Raw genomic sequence first — 19,078 nt, 5'->3', positions numbered from 1 at the left:
TCTGTTGCTGTTATTTCTCAGTTGCCAAAGTCATCTGGCGGAGTTGGCTATAAGAGATTATATGGCCCCTTTGATTGACAGCAAAAGGTCGTGTTATAATCAAAGGTTATAATTATCTATGCGTACGTATGCTGTGATGGCCATCTGTTCGTTGACTTTATATGCAGTTGCGATGGTGGGTTGACATTTAGAGTTGATGTTGTCATTTTCCATTCCATTGTTATTCATAACAAGTAACTTCTGTCTGATTCTGTTGCTAGGAGACCACGTCTAGATATAGTCTCATCATTGATAAAGCGGTGGACGATAACGATCACATTGACGAGGTGGTGAACGACAGCCGTCAGCTAATGGACGATAAGCGTTAGACTTTTCCTATACACTGGTAACAAAGTATATATACCAACTTTGCCATTATAACTATCACCTGCTATGTATTAGTTGTGCACCAGCACCAACGCGACTATTCTCTAACTAAAAGTGACAGCAGACACAGCAAGAGCTAGCACGGTTGTATATATTCTTTCGCTATTCAACTGCCGAACTTTGCTGGCAACATGAGATCTAAAATTCAACTCTGCGCTTCTTCTTGTTTGTCCAGTGCTGACAATAGCAAATCTTTGATTGGCGCATTTGTGGCACGACAGAATAAACCGAGGAAAATCCTTTTCTGCGTCTGCTTATTCATCTGCCTCAGTTACGTAATGCTGGTCGTCGTCAACAGACGGGCATTAGGTAGGTCCTACTCCGCTTATTATAGACAATATTCGATCTACCAACTCGTCGTGATGATATGTAAGACCATAAAAATAACAAAAATTTTTTGCACCAACACAAACGGAGAATCCATATGTTTCATTTTTCAATCGCAAAACTATATCGAAAGATTGATTTTAGATTTATGGTGATTTGATTTGTTCGGCTATTTATGTTTTGTGTTGGATGTTTTATTAATAATTGTTTGTTTTTATACATCCAGAACAATTAACATTCGCTATCCAACACCTAGCGTTGACGAGATTTGAAAATGGGACCGCAGGTGAACGTAATGTGATGACCGGCGAACGGCGGTACGGGTTGGTGGAAAGATATGAGCAGGAAAAAATGGAAGATGAGGCTTACCCTCCATTCAAACGAATTCTATTCTGGAATGCCGTATACACTATAATATGATCAATGAGATCAGAAATCCTATATTAGACGACACGCCAATAAAATCGCGATTTTGATTTTATAGTATTGGGAAGTCCATGATTTCCGGCTGGGACTCGGCCGCGACGCCTTCCGCAAATGGGGCTGTCCCGTTTGGCAGTGCGAAACGTCGACCGATCGAACGGACGTCCACGACTATGACGCCGTCATCTTCCACATGCGAGGCAGTTGGGATCCAAATGACTTGCCCTTACGACGATCACCTCAGCAGCGCTACGTTTTCTGGAATTTAGAATCCGCAGAATGGCGAGAATATTTGGACACGAGTCAATTAGGCAACTTTTTCAACTGGACCTTGACTTATCGATGGGATTCGGACATGGTGATGCCGTACGGTTATGTGAGACCCACCGGGAAGGTGCCCCTTCATCCGAGTGAGGACCAACTGAAGCAATTAATGTCCAATCAAAAAGTGAATTATGCGGCTGGGAAGACGAAAATGGCGGCCTGGATGGTTTCCAACTGCATTTATTCACATAGCAGTAGACATGAAATGGTCAAAATTCTTCAGAAATACATTCAAGTTGATGTTTACGGTGGTTGCGGAACTCTCGAGTGTCCAAAGGAGGTGGGCGTTGACAACTCGAGCGAAGAGTGTCGAGAGATGGTCGGCCAAAATTACAAATTCTACATGGCCCTGGAGAATTCACTGTGTCGTGACTACATCAGTGAAAAGTAAACGAAATTATTAATTGGGTTTTATTCGTCTGAAAAGAATTTAATTCGATTTTATTTCAAGGTTTTTCGGGATGCTCCAACGTCCGGTGATCCCGGTCGTTTTCGGCCTTCACGATCACTACGAACAGATGGCGCCACCGCATTCCTACATTAACGCGGCAAAATTTGAAAATATGAGGCAACTGGCCGATTACCTGATCCTCCTCGACAAAAACGACACGCTGTACAACGAGTACTTTTGGTGGAAGCCTCACTTTGAATCCAGGTACAAGCAAAAGGACGTCAACATTGGCATGTGTCACCTGTGCGCTTCTCTCCACAACAAGGACATGCCACCGAAAACTTATCCGAACATGACTGACTGGTGGGAAAATCAATCGTACTGTGTAGCCTCACCTCCAATTTCATGACATGATAATTCCACTTCCTGCCTGTTGCAAGATGACTAAATAAAATCAAGTAGGGATTGAAACTCCCTCGTTGCAACTGTCTGTACGTTGAATTCTATAGAAATAAGGTCCTCTTCTAAAATCGAAGGTGAAAGATGTCGTCCAGTCCGTTTGTTATAACGATGTTAAAGAGACTATAATCAGCAATGTTTATCTTTGCTGAGCATGGCAGTCTTCCGCTGCCGATGAGTTTCGTCGTCGGATAAAACAAATTGCGCGAAAAAGTGAAACAATCAAACTCAAAATAAGGCCAACGCGCGTTGATTTCAGTTTGGACGACGAAGATTCCAAATTTGAACGTCTCCCCGGCCGTGTACATTTGCAAGACGATGCTTATGCGTTCAGCTTGTTTCTGGGAAACGTCTGCTGCTGTGCCGTTCCCTTTTCTCTTTGATCATCACGCACCAACTGTGCACGAAACAGCCGGACGAGTCCAGCAGAGAGAAGGGCCATTCCACGTCACGGACTTGTTTTTTTTTTTTTTTTTTTTTTCATTTTTTTTTTATTATGGCTCTATCTGGCGCTATCAATCATTTTCAGGTGGCCACATTTACGAGGCAATCCAACTCTCACCTATATAGTTTGACGACTATAAAAATTATTTTTTCTTTTTATTCCAAAGCCCACTGCAGCAGCTGAGCAGCATGTGCGGGTATTACGTCGACACAGCTGCTGAAAAGTAGAGTCTCAGTAGTATAGCATAGCCCAATAGAGTGTCATATAATAATATACACCCGCCGGTTGTCGTCTCTCGATCGCCGGCCTGTCGAAATACGAATGATTCGAATCCAGCAGGAACTCTGCTCCGCTTCCGGTACTGACTCGCCCAGCAGGAGGAATCGTCGTCTCCTTGCTGTCATCTTCATAGTGCTCTGCTTCACTTATCTCGTCAGTTATTACGTGCTGTTTGACAACAACAACCGAAAAAGATCAGGTACTACACGTATATACAGTCGTGGCTAAAAGTTTATATATACCTTGTGCTCAAAACGCTAAAGGAAATTAACGAACGCTAGATTAGCAAGAGTTCTAGAATTAAACGGTGATGTGACAGAATAGTGGCGATTGATAGAATTCGTCTATCAACCTTATTCTCTATTCATTTAGCATCAGATATAAAAGGGTTGCTTAACCGTCTGCCGCATCGCGGTAAAATAGTTAGTGATTTTAAGGGGTAGAGTTAACTAAAGAGGGGGTAGAGGGGTTTGGGTTAACAAGGGAAAATGCGCACAAATAACAACCCCTTTCTCTTGTGATAGGCTCACACTAACCGCCAATAGGCTACAGAGTAAAAAGGCGTATATTTGAGCACAAGGTATACAAACTTTCAGCCACGACTGATGTATATGTCCTAGCTCTCCGCCCGCTCAATCATTAAAGGTTTATGTTTCCATCGACAGAAAGAATCCAGCAACTCTTGATGGCCGTGATGGAAGGCAATCTGTCATTTCTGAACCGGGAACCATTCGAGGGGAAATTTAAAAATGAGACCGTGCTGGGTGAACCCCATAACGTCGTGATGCCCAGCATCGTCGAATGGTACCAACTGGTGGAGCGATACGACGAGCAGGACGAATTGCTGGCCCATGACCCATCAGCAGCAGTCTCAGCAGCGCCTTTCAAGCGAATTCTATTCTGGAATGATGTATATTACATAACGCATTTTCGTCTCGTCATTTGTCGCCATTTTCTAAATGGCTGATTTGAATCAACCGCTATGATCTTTCTCAATAATGACACGATTTTGATTGTATTGTAGTTTTTTGGTATCCCCGATTTCCGGCTGGGAGTTGGCCGCGACGCCTTCCGCAAATGGGGCTGTCCCGTTTGGCAGTGCGAAACTTCGACCAACCGAACGGACGTCCACGACTACGACGCCGTCATTTTCCACATTTTCGGCTGGAACTCCACCGACTTGCCCCAACGTCGATCGCCTCAGCAGCGCTACGTTTTCTGGCTTTTAGAATCCGCAGAATGGCGAGAATATTGGGACTCGAGTTCATTGGGGAAAATCTTATTCAACTGGACGTTGACTTATCGATGGGATTCGGATATGGTCATGCCTTACGGTTATGTGAGACCCACCGGGAAGGTCCCCCTTCATCCGAGTGAGGACCAATTGAAGCAATTAATGTCCAATCAAAAAGTGAATTATGCGGCTGGGAAGACGAAAATGGCGTCCTGGATGGTTTCCAACTGCGGAGGTCGTAGCAGTAGGCAAGAAGTGGTCAGCCTACTGAAGAAATACATTCAAATCGACGTTTACGGCGAGTGTGGAAATTTCACGTGTCCGAAGAGCGAGGATGAAAACAATTCGAGCGAAGAGTGTCGGGACATGACAGGCCAAAATTACAAATTTTACATGGCCCTCGAGAATTCGCTGTGTCGTGACTACATCACCGAAAAGTATGTAACACGTCGGCCGAAAAATATCTGATTCAATTAGGCTAAATCTTAAATTTTGAATTCGATTGAATTTAAAGGTTTTTCGGGATGCTCCAACGTCCGGTGATCCCGATCGTCTTTGGTCTTCACGATCATTACGACCAAATTGCGCCATCGCATTCCTTCATCAACGCGGCAAAATTTGAAAATATGACGCAACTGGCCGACTACCTGATCCTCCTCGACAAAAACGACACGCTGTACAACGAGTACTTTTGGTGGAAGCCTCACTTTGAATCCCGGTACAAGCAAAAGGACGTCAACATTGGCATGTGTCACCTGTGCGCTTCTTTACACAACAAGAAATTGCCAGCGAAAGTCTATCCGAACATGAACCAATGGTGGGAAGAACAATCGACCTGCGTCGATTCACCTCCGATTTCATGACATAATAATTCCATTTCTTGCCAGTTGTCAGATGAATAGGCCTAAATAAACTCAAGTAAAGCAAGTAACTTGAAACTCTCCCGTTGCAATTGTTTGTGCGGTTAATTCGATTAATTTTAGTTTGAGTAACAGTATGTAGTAGGCTAATTGGATTAGACTGCTGTCGTATATAGAGTTTTCCTATTAAATTCATGATTCTGGTCTTAAATTCATCATTCTATAGTTCTTCATAATAGGCAACTTCTGTCTGATACTGTTGCGCACTGTATAGCAGATCATTGCGCAAAATTTATATATCTATCTATCAAATATGGAAGTAGGCCGGCCTATGCTGATTGATTGAGAATGATGTCATGCAGACTTCATATTTGAGTGCATGTCTATAAAATGTACTTTATTGAACGTTTGGCGTTGTTATAAGGCACGTATGAAAGATGAATGATTTCATCGGATTTCATAGTACGTGATTAATGTAGCCTAATTGTATTTCCGCAATCGTCATCAAGGTGTAACTCGAGCGTTTCTAGAACTGTGCAGTGTTAGAAGTCAACTCACAGTACCAACTAGCTTTGCCATTATAACTATCACGTGCTATATGTATTAGTTGTGCGCCACCAACCCGACTTCTTCCCTAATTAAAAGTGACAGCAGACACAGCAAGAGCTAATAGCACGGTTGTATAGTGTCTTTTCGTTATTCAATAACTGCAGAGCTGTGCTGCCAAGATGAGATCTAAAATTCAACTCTGCGCTTCCTCTTGTTTGTCTATTGCTGACAATAGCAAATCTTTGATTGGCGCATTTGTGACACGACAGAATAAGCCGAGGAAAATCCTTTTCTGCTTTTGCTTATTCATCTGCCTCAGTTACGTAATGCTGGTCGTCGTCAACAAACGGGCATTAGGTAATAGGTTCTCCTCCGCTTATATTATATGGACAGCATTCGATTAACCAACTCGTCGTGGATGTATTATGGTGATGGTAAAAATAAGACCGTCAAAATACTTACAAACATTATGCAGAGTTGCAGACACACAGCGGGGAGTTCATATGTTTTTCTATTATTCATTTTTTGATCGCAAAACTAAATTAGGCCTATAGGGCCTAAATTGAATTGAGGTCTATGATGTTTTATTGGATCTGCTCGGGAACAATTTGATTCATTTGTCAAGCGCTGTTTGAATGTTTTAATGCGTGTTGGAAGTTTTATTACTAATTGTATGTTTTTACATCTGCAGAACAAATGACGTTCGCTATCCAACACCTGGCTTTGGCGAAATTTGAAAATGGGACCGCAGGTGAACGTAATGTGATGACTGGCGAACGGCGGTACGGGTTGGTGGAAAGATATGAGCAGGAAAAAATGGCGGATGAGGCTTATCCTCCATTCAAACGAATTTTATTCTGGAACACCGTATAAACTATAATATGATCAATGAAATCAGAAATCCTATATTAGACGACACGTCAATAAAATTACGATTTTGATTTTAGTATTTGGGTATCCCTGATTTCCGGCTGGGAATTGGCCGCGACGCCTTCCGCAAATGGGGCTGTCCCGTCTGGCAGTGCGAAACTTCGACCAACCGAACGGACGTCCACGACTACGACGCCGTCATTTTCCACATGCGCAGCTGGAAGCCAAACGACTTGCCCAAACGACGAACACCTCAGCAGCGCTACGTTTTCTGGCTTTTGGAATCCGCTGGATGGCCGGAATACTTGCCAATGCACACGAGTTCATTGGGGAATATCTTTAACTGGACCTTGACTTATCGATGGGACTCGGACATGGTCATGCCTTACGGTTATGTGAGACCCACTGGCAAGGTCCCCCTTCATCCGAGTGAGGACCAATTGAAGCAATTAATGTCCAATCAAAAAGTGAATTATGCGGCCGGGAAGACGAAAATGGCGTCCTGGATGGTTTCCAACTGCGGAGCTCATAGCAATCGACTTCAAATGGTCAGCCTACTTCAGAAATACATTCAAGTCGACGTTTACGGTGTTTGTGGAAATCTGACGTGTCCGAAGCGAGAGGATGAAAACAATTCGAGCGAAGAGTGTCGGGATATGGCCGGCAAAAATTACAAATTCTACATGGCCCTCGAGAATTCGCTTTGTCGCGACTACATTAGTGAAAAGTAATTTTGTTTAATTGATTTTCACCGAAAAATAATTCAATTTTTTTAAATACTTGAAGGTTTTTCGGGATGTTCCAACGTCCGGTGATCCCGATCGTTTTCGGCCTTCACGATCACTACGACCAGATGGCGCCATCACATTCCTTCATCAACGCGGCAAAATTTGAAAATATGAGGCAATTGGCCGATTACCTGATTTTACTCGACCGGAACGACACGCTGTACAACCAATACTTTTGGTGGAAACCTCACTTTGAATCCCGCTACAAGCAAAAGGACGTCAACATTGGCATGTGTCACCTGTGCGCATCTTTACACAACAAGAAATTGCCACCGAAAACTTATCCGAACATGACTGACTGGTGGGAAAATCAATCGTACTGTGTAGCCTCACCTCCAATTTCATGACATGATAATTCCACTTTTTGCCATCAGTTGCCAGCTGACTAAAAATAAAATCAAAGAACTTGAAACACTCCCGTTGCAATTGTTTGTCTACTCGTCCAGTATTGATTACGAGCTCAATAACAGAGACCAACCAAAGTTGCCAGAATAAGCCAATGATGCCACTTTGCCGATGTAATATGGGCGACTGCTTCTGCTGGCGTTGTTGCCGCACCATCACACGCAACAGCTAGAGTGCTGCTGGAGTGTGGAGACACAGGAGTCAGTCGTTGGCCGACCGCCGGGCTAAAATGAGATCTCGGTTAGGACTCGGACTCGCTTATTCAAATTGTTCCTCCCGCGAAACTTATTTCGAGTCTTCCATCGCCGCACTGGTGACTCGACTAGGCCGGCCAAGGAATTTCATCTTTTTGTTTTTCATCGTTTGTGTCGGTTATTTGCTGGTCGTCAGCACCAGCCAAAATCAGCCAATCATCGACAATAGTAATCTGCTAGGCCTTCCGGAACTCAACACTTTCCTACCAGAAATAATTCAGGTAATTTAACCAAATCATTCCATTTCCTATTTTATAATTTGATTAAAATTTGATAAAAAGGATGTTGAAACCAATCGAGAACCTAAACGAATTTTGTACTGGACGGGATATTACGATCGACCGGACATGATTTTCGGGATGGGCCAAGAGCCGTTCATCAAGGCCGGTTGCAAAGTCACCAATTGCTGGGCGACGGGCGATCGGACTCTGCTGGAACAAAGCGACGCCGTCATCTTCCACGCCGGCCAGTTCAATTTGAGCGACTTGCCGTCCAAGCGGCTGGACCACCAGCGCTACATTTTCTACCTGTTTGAAACGCTGCCGCTGGCCCGTGACTACGCCGTTTACTTCTCCAGGGCCGTCGACAATTACTTCAACTGGACCATGACGCACCGCAGAGATTCCGACGTCTACTGCGCCGAACCGTACGGCAAAATCCGCCGGAAAGCCTCGTCGCCTTTGCTGGAACAACTTCCGCCGGCTCTGCCGCCGGGCCAACGGCCCATCGCCCCGGCCAAACTGATGGAACACGTCACCAATCACCCGCGACTGGCCAAAAAGGACAAACTGCTGGCCTGGTTCTGCTCCAATCAGAAAACGCACGGGCGGAGGGAGGATTACATCAACGAGCTGGGCAAGTACATGGCCGTCGACGTGTACGGCAACTGCGGCAATTTGACGTGTCTGCCCAAGAACAGCGACAGGTGCAACAACTTGCTGGACGAGTACAAATTCTACCTGTCGGCCGAGAATTCCCTGTGCGCCGATTACGTCAGCGAGAAATTCTACCGGGCCCTCAAAACGGACATTCTTCCGGTGGTGTACGGCGGTGCGGATTACGCCGCCTACGCTCCTCCGCATTCTTACATCCACGTCGCCGATTTCGCCTCGCCCAAACAGCTGGCCGAGTATTTGTTGTTGCTGGACAAGAACGAGGCTCTTTACCTCAAATATTTTGACTGGAAAAAGGACTATGACGTGTTGAGGGGTCCGCTGGATGGCTGGTGCGATTTGTGCGCTAAATTAAACGATCCGCAGGAGCCGGCCAAAGTTTACGAAAGTATAGCCGAGTGGTGGTACGACGACGTGCCCTGTTACCCCGGCGAATCTTTTATTAAAACTGTTCTCAATCATATTCAGTAATTTATTCCGTTTGATTTAAATTTGTTGATATGCATATTTGGTTTTTCTAATTTTAAAATAATAATAAAAAATGCGATATGTCTTAAGGCCTTGGAATTTTTAGAAAATATGTTTTGGAAGTCATTTGTAAAAATTAGCCGTCATTATAAAGAAAATCTATTATTTTGTGTGGGCTTTACACAGGAAACATTCAGTAGACAAACTAATAAAAATGGATGCGCTTCACCTCCCTGAAGGGCAACATTTATAGTTTCCTCGAGAAATATGTTTACCGAACGCATTAGACTTGATGACTCGACTGAAAATCAACTTTTATTATTCCGCCCAAAAACGTACACGAATTTGATGGCCAACAATTCTTTAGAAAAAGAAAATTTGTTAGTTCTGTGTTGCTAATTTGCGGGAGGTTGTCAGTTCAATATGTAGAGAACGGGTATAATAATACAATAGCGGATAATAAACACAAGTTACTTTACCTGCCGCCGCCTTTCACGACATTCTGAGAATATGAATTTCCTCGTGAGATATTCACCTTTTTCAAGGTTATAGACTCACACAGTCGCCATCTGCGACTATCTTCGTGAATGAGCCCAGCGTGAAACAATTTGAAAAATAACGAAAATTCTACCGCCCTTTTGAGAGAGGGTTGTACGCGCGCGCAATGCGCATGTTTCACGTTTCACATATCCCGAAAAAAGTCTCCGATTCCCGCTGAGAACTTCATGGTCTCAGCCCATCTGTCAAGTAAAAGGTATTTAGGAATTCAACGCCATGATTCGATATAGCCTAGCAATAGCATTCCTCGGCGAATCGCATTGGGAATACATTATCCTGTATACCATCAAAGTCAAAAAGTTGATTTGAATAAGATATTCGTGCACGGTCATTGTTCTTTTATTTCACGACCGCAACCAAAGGTAAAACATTCCCCCCTTTTCGTCTGTTATATCTCGCAGTTGTCAAGTCATCCGGTGGAGTTGGCTATAAGATTATATGGCCCCTTGGAATGACAAAAGGTCATATTATAATGGAGGTTATAATTATATCTATGGCTATACGTGATGGCCATCCTTTGCTTTTTCCACTTTCAACTTTATGCAGTTGCGTCATATCCTTTTTAACGATTCCAACTTCTTCTTTGGCTTCTTCTTTGTTTCACGGTGAAATCGTTAAGAATACGCGGATAATGACAACACACAAGAGACTCTAAAAATATAAGCCACAAATATGCTAAGAGACCAACGAACCTTTTTAAAATCAGATGGCAGATTCAAGGACATTGTTTAAGAATAAGAAACGAGAGTTGACTGGAACCTTTTTCTTCTTTTTGTCTTTTGGCGTCAACCGCCCAGCCGAATGATTTATTGCCCAGCAGAGACGAGCAAAAAAGAAAAGGAGACGACAGTACACATAGCTAAATCAGGCGGGAATGACCAAAGTGACGTGTCACACACAGAGTGCTGTACGCTTATACGGGTACATAGCTAGGATTGCCAGGTAGAATGTTGCGAAGAAATTCAAATTCAACTTTGTGTTTTTCTACCTGTTTTGATGTGAGTTGAATTCACTACGGACTTGTTATGGGATACCTCCGCAGGGCTTTTTTGGGTTAATACCGAGATGTCGTGAAAAGGGGCAGGGCCATTTGTCTGCTCATCCCTTTTCCCAGTTGGGAATTCATTTCACGTTTGTGTGCAGCCACACTCGCCGTCAGTGGGTGCACTTGACTCGGTTGTGAATTCAAAGTCTTTTTCTTTTTTGTTTCAATTGTTCTCGACATTATGAAATTCACGCGATTGAGTTTGGCGAAAAAAATTATTTTAGTGGCAATCGCAATCGTTTTCTTCCTGGCCGCTTTGATTCGTCGTGATGGCGGCCGTACGTCGCCACTGCCCAATCAATTCGATTCAATCAGTTTCCAGCCCATCAGAGAAACTAGGGAGGTAAGATAACTAAATAGCCATTAAACTATAAATTACATGTGACACGTAATTAATTTCTAGACGAGACAAGTGGAAAAGGTCCAGGTGAAAAGCCAACCGAAAATCGTCCTGTACTGGAACACATTTTACAATCAAACGGACATGACGTTCGGATTCGGACGGCAGCCGTTCGTCGATGCCGGATGCGAAATCAGCAACTGCATCGCCACCAACGACCGCAGTTTATTCAATCGCAGCGACGGGGTCATCATTCACGCCGGCGATTATTTAGAACACGACCTGCCCACTTATCGATTACCTCATCAGCGGTTCATTATGCTTCTCTTCGAAACGCTTCCAGGTGGTTACCACCTACCATTTTTCGCTCAGCCGCATTTCTACAACTGGACAATGACGCACAGGAGAGACTCGGATGTTTACCTGAGCAAATCATACGGGGCATTAAGACGGCGCAAGGATAAGCAAATTGTCAACCAACTTCCACCCAAGTTAACGGCCGGCGAACGTCCGCCGAAACCGGAAGATTTGTTCACTCGGAAATATCCGGAATTGGCCAAAAGGACAAAGTTGATGGCCTGGTTCAATTCGCATTGCCCAACTCACAGCCAACGGGAAGATTACGTCAAGAAATTGGCCGAATTTATTCCGGTGGACATTTACGGCAAATGCGGATCGCTCGAGTGTTTGCCCTACAACGATCCTCGCTGCGACACAAAAGTCCTGGTGAATTATCGATTTTATTTGGCGGCTGAGAATTCCCTGTGCCCCGATTACGTCACGGAAAAGTTTTACCGGGCGCTGATGAACGACATCGTCCCCGTCGTGTTCGGCGGAGCTGATTACGCCCAATACGCCCCGCCCAATTCTTACGTCAACATCGCCGATTTCAAATCGCCAAAAGAACTGGCCGAGTACCTGCTCCTCCTGGCCAACAACGACGCCCTGTACAGCAAATATTTCGACTGGAAAAAAGATTACGAGGTGATACGAAAACCGTTGAATGGTTGGTGTGATTTATGCGCCAAATTAAACGATCCAATGTTGGCCAGTAAAAGTTACGCAAGTGTGGCTAAATGGTGGTACGATGACTCCCCTTGTTTGCCAGGATCGTCTTACATCACTTCACTAATCAGATCATTATAAGTTATTTTAATTTTTAATTTCTAATTGAATTATTCCCTGTGAGTGAATATCAGTCATGCACATAATTCTAAATACACTGGTTAACATTTGCATATGTTTCTTGTACAAGTTGTAAGGCTATTGGGGTCAAAGTACGAGCTTAAAAAGGTATTGAATAAAGTTAAGTTGGAAAGGGAATCTTTGGTTAACTTGGGATAGTAAACATTCCGGAAGGGGATGCATTCCCTCTCGAGAGTTGACGTAACCAATAAAATCTGGTGTGAATGCCCTTATAAGGTCACCACGGTCATCAGCTGTCTTATCATCAGAATTCAGGTATATGGAAAGATGTCCAGACCAGTTCTGGGAATATAGGCCAGCAGGTATAATTTCAGGCCTATATTCCTGACCTGGACTATGTAAAGAGCTAGGAAAAAGGCCATTCAAGTAAAATGTTTTCTCGCTGGCTGTTGTCTAGTTGTTTCATCCTCGTTTCCATGGCTGTTGGTAGTCAAGGGAATCACCAAGATGTTGTTCAATCTGCGACATTGGACCACGAAATCTATCCTCATCATTCAATGATGCATTCGCTACTCCACAAATTGCAAGGGTATCACCCGGAACAAGATCTTCCACAAAGTAAAATTCTATTTTTTTTATTTCAATTTAAACTCCAAATTAATTAATAATTCCAATTAGATTGGCCTGCTACCCCAAGGAAATTTGTCTACCCGATCTACTATCCGACTGGTTATTTCTATCACTTAAATCATGGGCCACCAATTTTGGTTCATAAAACTGGGCGGATTGGCAACCGTCGATTTTTCATCGCCAAATAACCCTCCGCGGAATGGCTCCGCAGTTAACCGTCCACTCAGTTAAAATCATTATCTAGTAAATTCGTATAACTACTTTTATTCTTTTCATTGTTTTCCCTCATGAACATCCGTTTGTTCATCCTCCTTACGGTGATGGTAATAATTCAAATGGGCAGCCGTATGCATTATCTACCGCGTAATGTTTGTTTTACACGCGTGTTGAATAATACAATAACGGCGAATTCTTGTATACAAATTAGCCCTTTTCTTCTTTTTCCTTTTAGATTTATCTATTTACTATGCCATACATGAGTTCAAACAGCGGTCAAGTATTTCACTAAGTGGATACATCTTTTCTTTTCGGCTCCGCTCAAAACCCGAGCTAATCGCCCCTGCAACAGCTGCTGGCCAACTTTTGAGTTCCCCTTGAAAGTCTTTGGACTATAACCTTCAATGTTTCCCAAGTCAGAAATACCCTGGTGGTCGGTACCCCTTTGTTGGCTGAGAGTTCATCGCACCCATCAAAAGAAGCATTCACAAGAACAAACGGTATACGTCTCTTATTTCTACCTCGCATCAATTTCAATTCAAACATTTTAAAAATCAATAGGTACATTTAAATTTTGATGGAAAGAACTAATAAGGCTCTAGATTTGTGTGTCATCACATGTGGTTCGAAAGGAAAGAGGAGCCTGGATAGCAGGGCAATTTTCGGACCCACCATTCGGCCACGTCCTCGTAACTTTTGCTTTGCGATTGGGAATTTGGATCGTTGAGTTTGGCGCACAGGTCGCACCATCCCTTTTTGGGCGAGCGGACGACGGCGTAGTGTTTCTTCCACTGGAAATATTCCATGTACAGGGCCTCGTTGCTGGCCAGCAGATTCAAATAGGCCGCCAAGTCTTTGGGCGAGGCGAAATCGGCCATGTTGATGAACGAGTGCGGAGGGGCGTAGTCCGCGTAATCCGCACCGCCGTAGACGATGGGCACAATGTCGTTGGTCAGGGCCCGGTAGAATTTCTCGCTGATGTAATCCGGACACAGCGAATTCTCGGCCGCCAAATAGAATTTGTAATCGTCCAGCAAACTCTCGCAGCGGTGGCTGTTGCGCGGAAGACATTCCATCGTTCCGCATTTGCCATAAATGTCCACCTGGACGAAATTGGCCAATTCCTTGACGTAATCTTCGCGTTGGCTGTGCGTAGGGCAGTGGGAGGCGAACCAGGCCACCATCTTGGTCCGGTTGGCCAAATGCGGATACTTCCGGTTGAGCAGGACGGCCGGATTGGCCGGAAGAGTGTCGGGCGGTAATTCATCCGGCAACTGGGCTGGAAGGGTCCAATATTTGGGGGCAATGGCGCCGTAAGGTTCGGCCACGTAAACATCCGAGTCCCTCCGGTGTGTCATCGTCCAATTGAAATAGTGCGGAGTGTATTGGCTCGAGGGCAAACATTTCCCGACGCAAGGGACGGACGTGTTGGGAATCGTCTCGTACAGGAAGAAAATGAAGCGCTGGTGCGGATGCCGATGAGCCGGAAGGTCTCGACTGTTCACCTGCAGCGCGTGAAAGATGACGGCGTCGCTTTGATTTAAAAGTTTCCGATCGGCAGTTGCAATGCAATTGGTCACTTTACATCCGAATTTGATGAACGGATCCTGTCCCAATCCGACTGTGAAATCTGTCCGGTTGTAGTACGGCGTCCAGTATAAAATCGTTTTCGGTGGCGATTCCGGTTCTTTCTTTGCAGCCACCATTTCCTCCTGCACCTGGATATCCTCCTAATTAAAATTGACAGTGTTAGACAATAAATGAATTGATTGAAACTAGTCGAGATTTACCTGCAAAATGTCATTGGTTTGAATGACGCTGTTGTCGTCGTTGCTTCTCGAAACAAAGCCGATGGCCGTGGCGAGTAGGTAACACATTGCCAGGCAACCGACAAAGTTGAAAATGGATGAGAATCTCGTCGGGATGGACCGCAATGCTACCGCCCAGATCCGATGCAATATCACACCCAGCGACGGATTCATTTTCATTTTACTTTTACTCATTTTTTTTCCCCTTTCGTGAGCTTCTCACGTCGCCAACGCCAAGACGAGACTAACTCTCGTGTGCTTTTCACTGTCCCTTTCTGATATTTCAGCCAAGGGAAAAAAGAAAAAAAGAGTAAAGCCCTGAAGCTATTGCTTTCACGCAACGCACGCCCAGTCTCAACACCCAGGACTGTAAAATAAAATGAAACAGGTATATTATTTCTCCCCCCTCTTAATCCCAGTACTCGACTATTGCAAAAGTCCTTGTATTGGAATTCACAAATGAGTGTCTAGAAATAGACAAAAATCCAAAATAAACTCAAACAAAAAGGGGCCGTTAACTGGACACAAGTTTTGAACCAAAAAATAGGAGGCGCTTCCAACGGCTGACTTGAGGAACACGGGAATGTAAAGGACGGAATAAACGTGAAGAAATGAATCTCTACGATACTTTAGTAAGGCTGGAAGAGATAATCAGTGTCTGCAGTAGGAGCCGGAGTGGTCTGAAGAACGGGATATGAATCTTTCGTAGAATTCACCGGTTCTTCTTCATGACTGGCATCGAAAGTAGATGGAGCTGAAAGACTACGGTCCAAGGACTTGTCGGGTTTGAATGCCTGGCTATTGACCACACACGACAAATAGTTGAGGTCACTTTCATCAGCTAAGCGGATCTTGAGGACCTGGAACAGCTCATTGTTCGGTATGAAGCGGCCAACAACCCTACAGAAAAAAGGTAAGAAATTATACAAACTGACTGTCATTTCAGAAATATTTGTTAATAATTACCTGACGCACTGTCCGATAGAAAAGATTGGCTGGCGATGCTCGGATGTGTAGACTACGCATTCCATCAGCTCTTTCACCAACGGTTCAGCGTTACAATTCCACTGCTTCAAGTCGCAAAGGATAAACTGATCCTCAATTTTCAGTTTCTCATCCACCACATTGCTCCTTTCATCGATGATTCCTAAGTATTTATTAAAAATTAAACGGTACAAATTGTTATTGGGTTTGGATTCAAAGGCTATTTACCAACAGTCCCGTAGACAGGCGGAATCTTGTGGCGAGCTGAACGCCATTTGACAAGCTTTGGGATAGTACCGACTAGCACACGGTCACGTTCAACTTTGCCCTTGTACGCCAATTCTTTCTTAATCACCTCCACCTGTGACTGTTGGGTCAGTTGCGTCTTGTTCGTTTGCATTTGATTCGGTTTCCCTTTGGTTTCTGGTTGGAATTTCTGCTGCTGCTGCTTCAATGGAATCATGTGGGGCTTCTTTTGTACCGGCTTATCTGCTGTGCGGTGATTTGCTGGTTTCGGTGCTGGTAGCAAAGCCATTGGCTGATTCTGGCGACGAGGAACTTTAGCGAATCCATTGTTCTTCACATTTTTCTGAGACTGTTGGGAAGTTATTGATCCCGCATTGAAAACAGTATTGGCGTTACCTGTTTTTCAAAGTTCATTTTAATTATTATTAGTTAAGTTCTATTTTAGATGTAATTGTGCTGCCCCACGTTTTTGACTAGCTGCAACTTTTGGCTGTCGCACAACTTGGGGAGCAGTGGCTGCGGTCCTCTGTAGAAATCGAGCGGTGTGGTCGACCTGAGCAAATTGGGGTGGATAGTTGTTCTGGGAAATCATCTGAGATTGGGCAGCCCTCTCGTTTAAATACTGGCTGTTGATTTTGAACGAAAAAAAGTAAAGGAAATGTCACACAACTATATTAGCGTTCAAACTGTAATGACTTACAAGTAATCTGACTCTGTCCATGTCTGGGAGTTCAACTCCTGCATCGAATTCTGAATCCCAAAGTAATTGGAAAACTCCTCATTCATGTACGGCTGCTGGTAATCCTCAGTATGGTGCTGGTAAACAGGTTGATACATTGGGGCTCTGTTGCTGCAAAAATCAGATTCACGTAATTTCACATGCTGCCCAATTTCAAATTAATCACCACTCATATTGCATAATTATTTATACCGAAAACTGATTCCTGGGGCTGCATATCGATATGCGAGACCATGTGGATTGTTATTGTTGTTGGGCATGTAGTTGAGATTAAGAACAGGACGTACCATTCTTGGTTGGGAATTTGCCATTCCTGGCATTCCCATTCTAACGTTAACGTTATCTAAACGAGCCATGAATTTATGAAATAACAATTCGTGAATAGAATAGACTTCATTCAACAAATACTTACTCTGCATATTCCAATTGTTATTATTTCTTTTGAAAACTATAAACACGACCTAACCGGCTAACCCGCCGAAAAACAACTACCACGTTGAAAAGCAGACAGATTTTATTTTTACTTCTCAACCCCTTTTTTTCTCTTCCACCTTTTCGAACACGGACAAACATTGACGACGGCGCAAATTTTTAAAAATAAAAAATTATTATTAACCCACTGATTTTTTTATTAAAATTATTTCTTAATTTGGTGCTTCAAACAGAAAATGTAAACATTTATTTTCCTTTCAGAGGCTAATAACTAATATAACAGTCAGCCTTGTATTGGCAGATCCACTTTTTAGATAAAATATGTACAGGTCAACAAAACATACGGCGATTAGTATCCAGCATAGAAATAAGGGGTCTTGTACTGTTCGTAGGCAGAAACTTCCGTATGAGTGGGATCTCGCTCGAGCCCAACGTAATCGATCTCCAACCTGAAAGGTCCGTTGATCTTGTCTGCAGCAGTAATGCCAAAACTTGTTATTCTATTGAGAGGAACAGCCTGCTGATGATCTTGAACACGACCTTTGCTGGTCATGAAAAATTTTGAGAATGGTATCTGCACACAAAAGAAGCATTAAATGATGATCATATAGGGAAATATTTTGAAGAAAGCTTACTTTAGAGACCTGCCAATGAGGGCCACCTCTGGTGTAAAGAGCGAAATGAAACTGATCATTCCAATTGATATCGAAATAGCCTGCAGATCCTAAGTTAATCATGTAACTTCTTCCATCACCCCTAACTCTCAGAACAAGATGGGTATAGGCACTCCAGTCGTGGAAAGAATCACGCTTGAATGATTTCAGAGGTCGAATTGATTTTATGTTACAGTAGCCAGCATTTTTAATTTTTCCATCCTTGACTAGCTGTGTTGAAAGATTCCCACTGAATAGCCCCTTGCCTACAGGACTGACACCAAATGAGCAGGTACTGTGGCCTTCATTATGATCACTATCAGCCGTTACAACCCAATCATCAAAATTGGTATTTTGGTTAAAAAACCATTGGGCATCCACTTCCCCTAGAATAAATTACAGATATGTCATAACAACACACATGTAAAATAACTGAAAAGGATTACCAGGAAGAGGCAATGCCATAATAGGATCCATCATAACCCCATCCTTGACTTCGGCAGTCCAATTTCTTATTTCCTGTTTGAGCTCTTTCAAACCATCTCGTATGGACTCTCTGGTAGACGTCTTCTTCTGGGTTTTGTCTACATATCCACTTTTTCTGTATTCGTGAAAAGATGTGGACGGCACAAATACTCCGGGAAAGTCCAGCCTAGTTTTATCAATGTAAATTGCTAAAAATATTCTTAAGAACCGTGAAACGTTACATTTTGCTTTTACCCTCGAACACACGTAGAAGAAGGAACAAGTAATTTGTTTGCAATAAATCTGTGCATTTCGTTTTGCAATTTTTCGGAGCACAAATAAATGTAAACAAGGTAAGCATCGGCTAGCTAGCGAAGCAGCTACGAAGTTGTCAAGCATTAAAGACAATTAAATATTTAAA

The 19,078-nt window shown here is 43.5% G+C and overlaps 6 protein-coding genes across 8 annotated transcripts; 4 read left to right on the top strand and 2 right to left on the bottom strand.

The window, feature by feature from the left end:
• The first annotated feature begins 440 nt into the window (after positions 1 to 440).
• LOC124316308 (alpha-(1,3)-fucosyltransferase C-like) lies at positions 441 to 2,362 on the top strand. 2 transcript variants are annotated; one of them, XM_046782174.1, is made up of 5 exons: positions 473 to 510; positions 602 to 735; positions 980 to 1,155; positions 1,238 to 1,887; positions 1,952 to 2,362. In XM_046782174.1, exons 2-5 carry the CDS (start codon positions 705 to 707, stop codon positions 2,298 to 2,300), a joined length of 1,206 nt encoding a protein of 401 aa, XP_046638130.1. In that variant the 5' UTR covers positions 473 to 510; positions 602 to 704; the 3' UTR covers positions 2,301 to 2,362. The 2 variants fall into 2 exon arrangements, with proteins under 2 accessions (XP_046638129.1, XP_046638130.1); XM_046782173.1 differs by having other exon boundaries at positions 441 to 735.
• Positions 2,363 to 3,049: 687 nt separating this feature from the next.
• LOC124316294 (alpha-(1,3)-fucosyltransferase C-like) lies at positions 3,050 to 7,738 on the top strand. 2 transcript variants are annotated; one of them, XM_046782158.1, is made up of 4 exons: positions 3,050 to 3,273; positions 3,740 to 3,984; positions 4,099 to 4,745; positions 7,374 to 7,738. In XM_046782158.1, the coding sequence occupies exons 1-4, from the start codon at positions 3,117 to 3,119 to the stop codon at positions 7,720 to 7,722; spliced, it is 1,398 nt and encodes a 465-aa protein (XP_046638114.1). In that variant the 5' UTR covers positions 3,050 to 3,116; the 3' UTR covers positions 7,723 to 7,738. The 2 variants fall into 2 exon arrangements, with proteins under 2 accessions (XP_046638114.1, XP_046638113.1); XM_046782157.1 differs by lacking the exon at positions 7,374 to 7,738 and adding an exon at positions 4,823 to 5,263.
• A 236-nt stretch (positions 7,739 to 7,974) lies between these two features.
• LOC124316318 (alpha-(1,3)-fucosyltransferase C-like) lies at positions 7,975 to 9,873 on the top strand. The gene is made up of 2 exons (XM_046782187.1): positions 7,975 to 8,255; positions 8,316 to 9,873. Exons 1-2 carry the CDS (start codon positions 8,010 to 8,012, stop codon positions 9,396 to 9,398), a joined length of 1,329 nt encoding a protein of 442 aa, XP_046638143.1. The 5' UTR covers positions 7,975 to 8,009; the 3' UTR covers positions 9,399 to 9,873.
• Positions 9,874 to 11,076: 1,203 nt separating this feature from the next.
• Positions 11,077 to 12,574, top strand: LOC124316335 (alpha-(1,3)-fucosyltransferase C-like). The gene is made up of 2 exons (XM_046782225.1): positions 11,077 to 11,341; positions 11,402 to 12,574. The coding sequence occupies exons 1-2, from the start codon at positions 11,180 to 11,182 to the stop codon at positions 12,482 to 12,484; spliced, it is 1,245 nt and encodes a 414-aa protein (XP_046638181.1). The 5' UTR covers positions 11,077 to 11,179; the 3' UTR covers positions 12,485 to 12,574.
• A 1,252-nt stretch (positions 12,575 to 13,826) lies between these two features.
• Positions 13,827 to 15,480, bottom strand: LOC124316319 (alpha-(1,3)-fucosyltransferase C-like). The gene is made up of 2 exons (XM_046782188.1): positions 15,121 to 15,480; positions 13,827 to 15,060 (listed from the first exon to the last, which is right to left on the bottom strand). Exons 1-2 carry the CDS (start codon positions 15,331 to 15,333, stop codon positions 13,945 to 13,947), a joined length of 1,329 nt encoding a protein of 442 aa, XP_046638144.1. The 5' UTR covers positions 15,334 to 15,480; the 3' UTR covers positions 13,827 to 13,944.
• An 85-nt stretch (positions 15,481 to 15,565) lies between these two features.
• Positions 15,566 to 19,040, bottom strand: LOC124316611. The gene is made up of 10 exons (XM_046782629.1): positions 18,913 to 19,040; positions 18,639 to 18,844; positions 18,175 to 18,578; positions 17,899 to 18,113; positions 17,300 to 17,452; positions 17,069 to 17,218; positions 16,829 to 16,994; positions 16,351 to 16,765; positions 16,105 to 16,285; positions 15,566 to 16,038 (listed from the first exon to the last, which is right to left on the bottom strand). The coding sequence occupies exons 1-10, from the start codon at positions 18,966 to 18,968 to the stop codon at positions 15,768 to 15,770; spliced, it is 2,217 nt and encodes a 738-aa protein (XP_046638585.1). The 5' UTR covers positions 18,969 to 19,040; the 3' UTR covers positions 15,566 to 15,767.
• Positions 19,041 to 19,078: the final 38 nt, after the last annotated feature.

Source organism: Daphnia pulicaria, chromosome 12, assembly GCF_021234035.1.
Source record: "Daphnia pulicaria isolate SC F1-1A chromosome 12, SC_F0-13Bv2, whole genome shotgun sequence".
NCBI classification, from domain to species: domain Eukaryota; kingdom Metazoa; phylum Arthropoda; class Branchiopoda; order Diplostraca; family Daphniidae; genus Daphnia; species Daphnia pulicaria.
The sequence above is the reverse complement of the archived record's forward strand: the minus strand, read 5'-3'. Positions and strand labels throughout refer to the sequence as shown.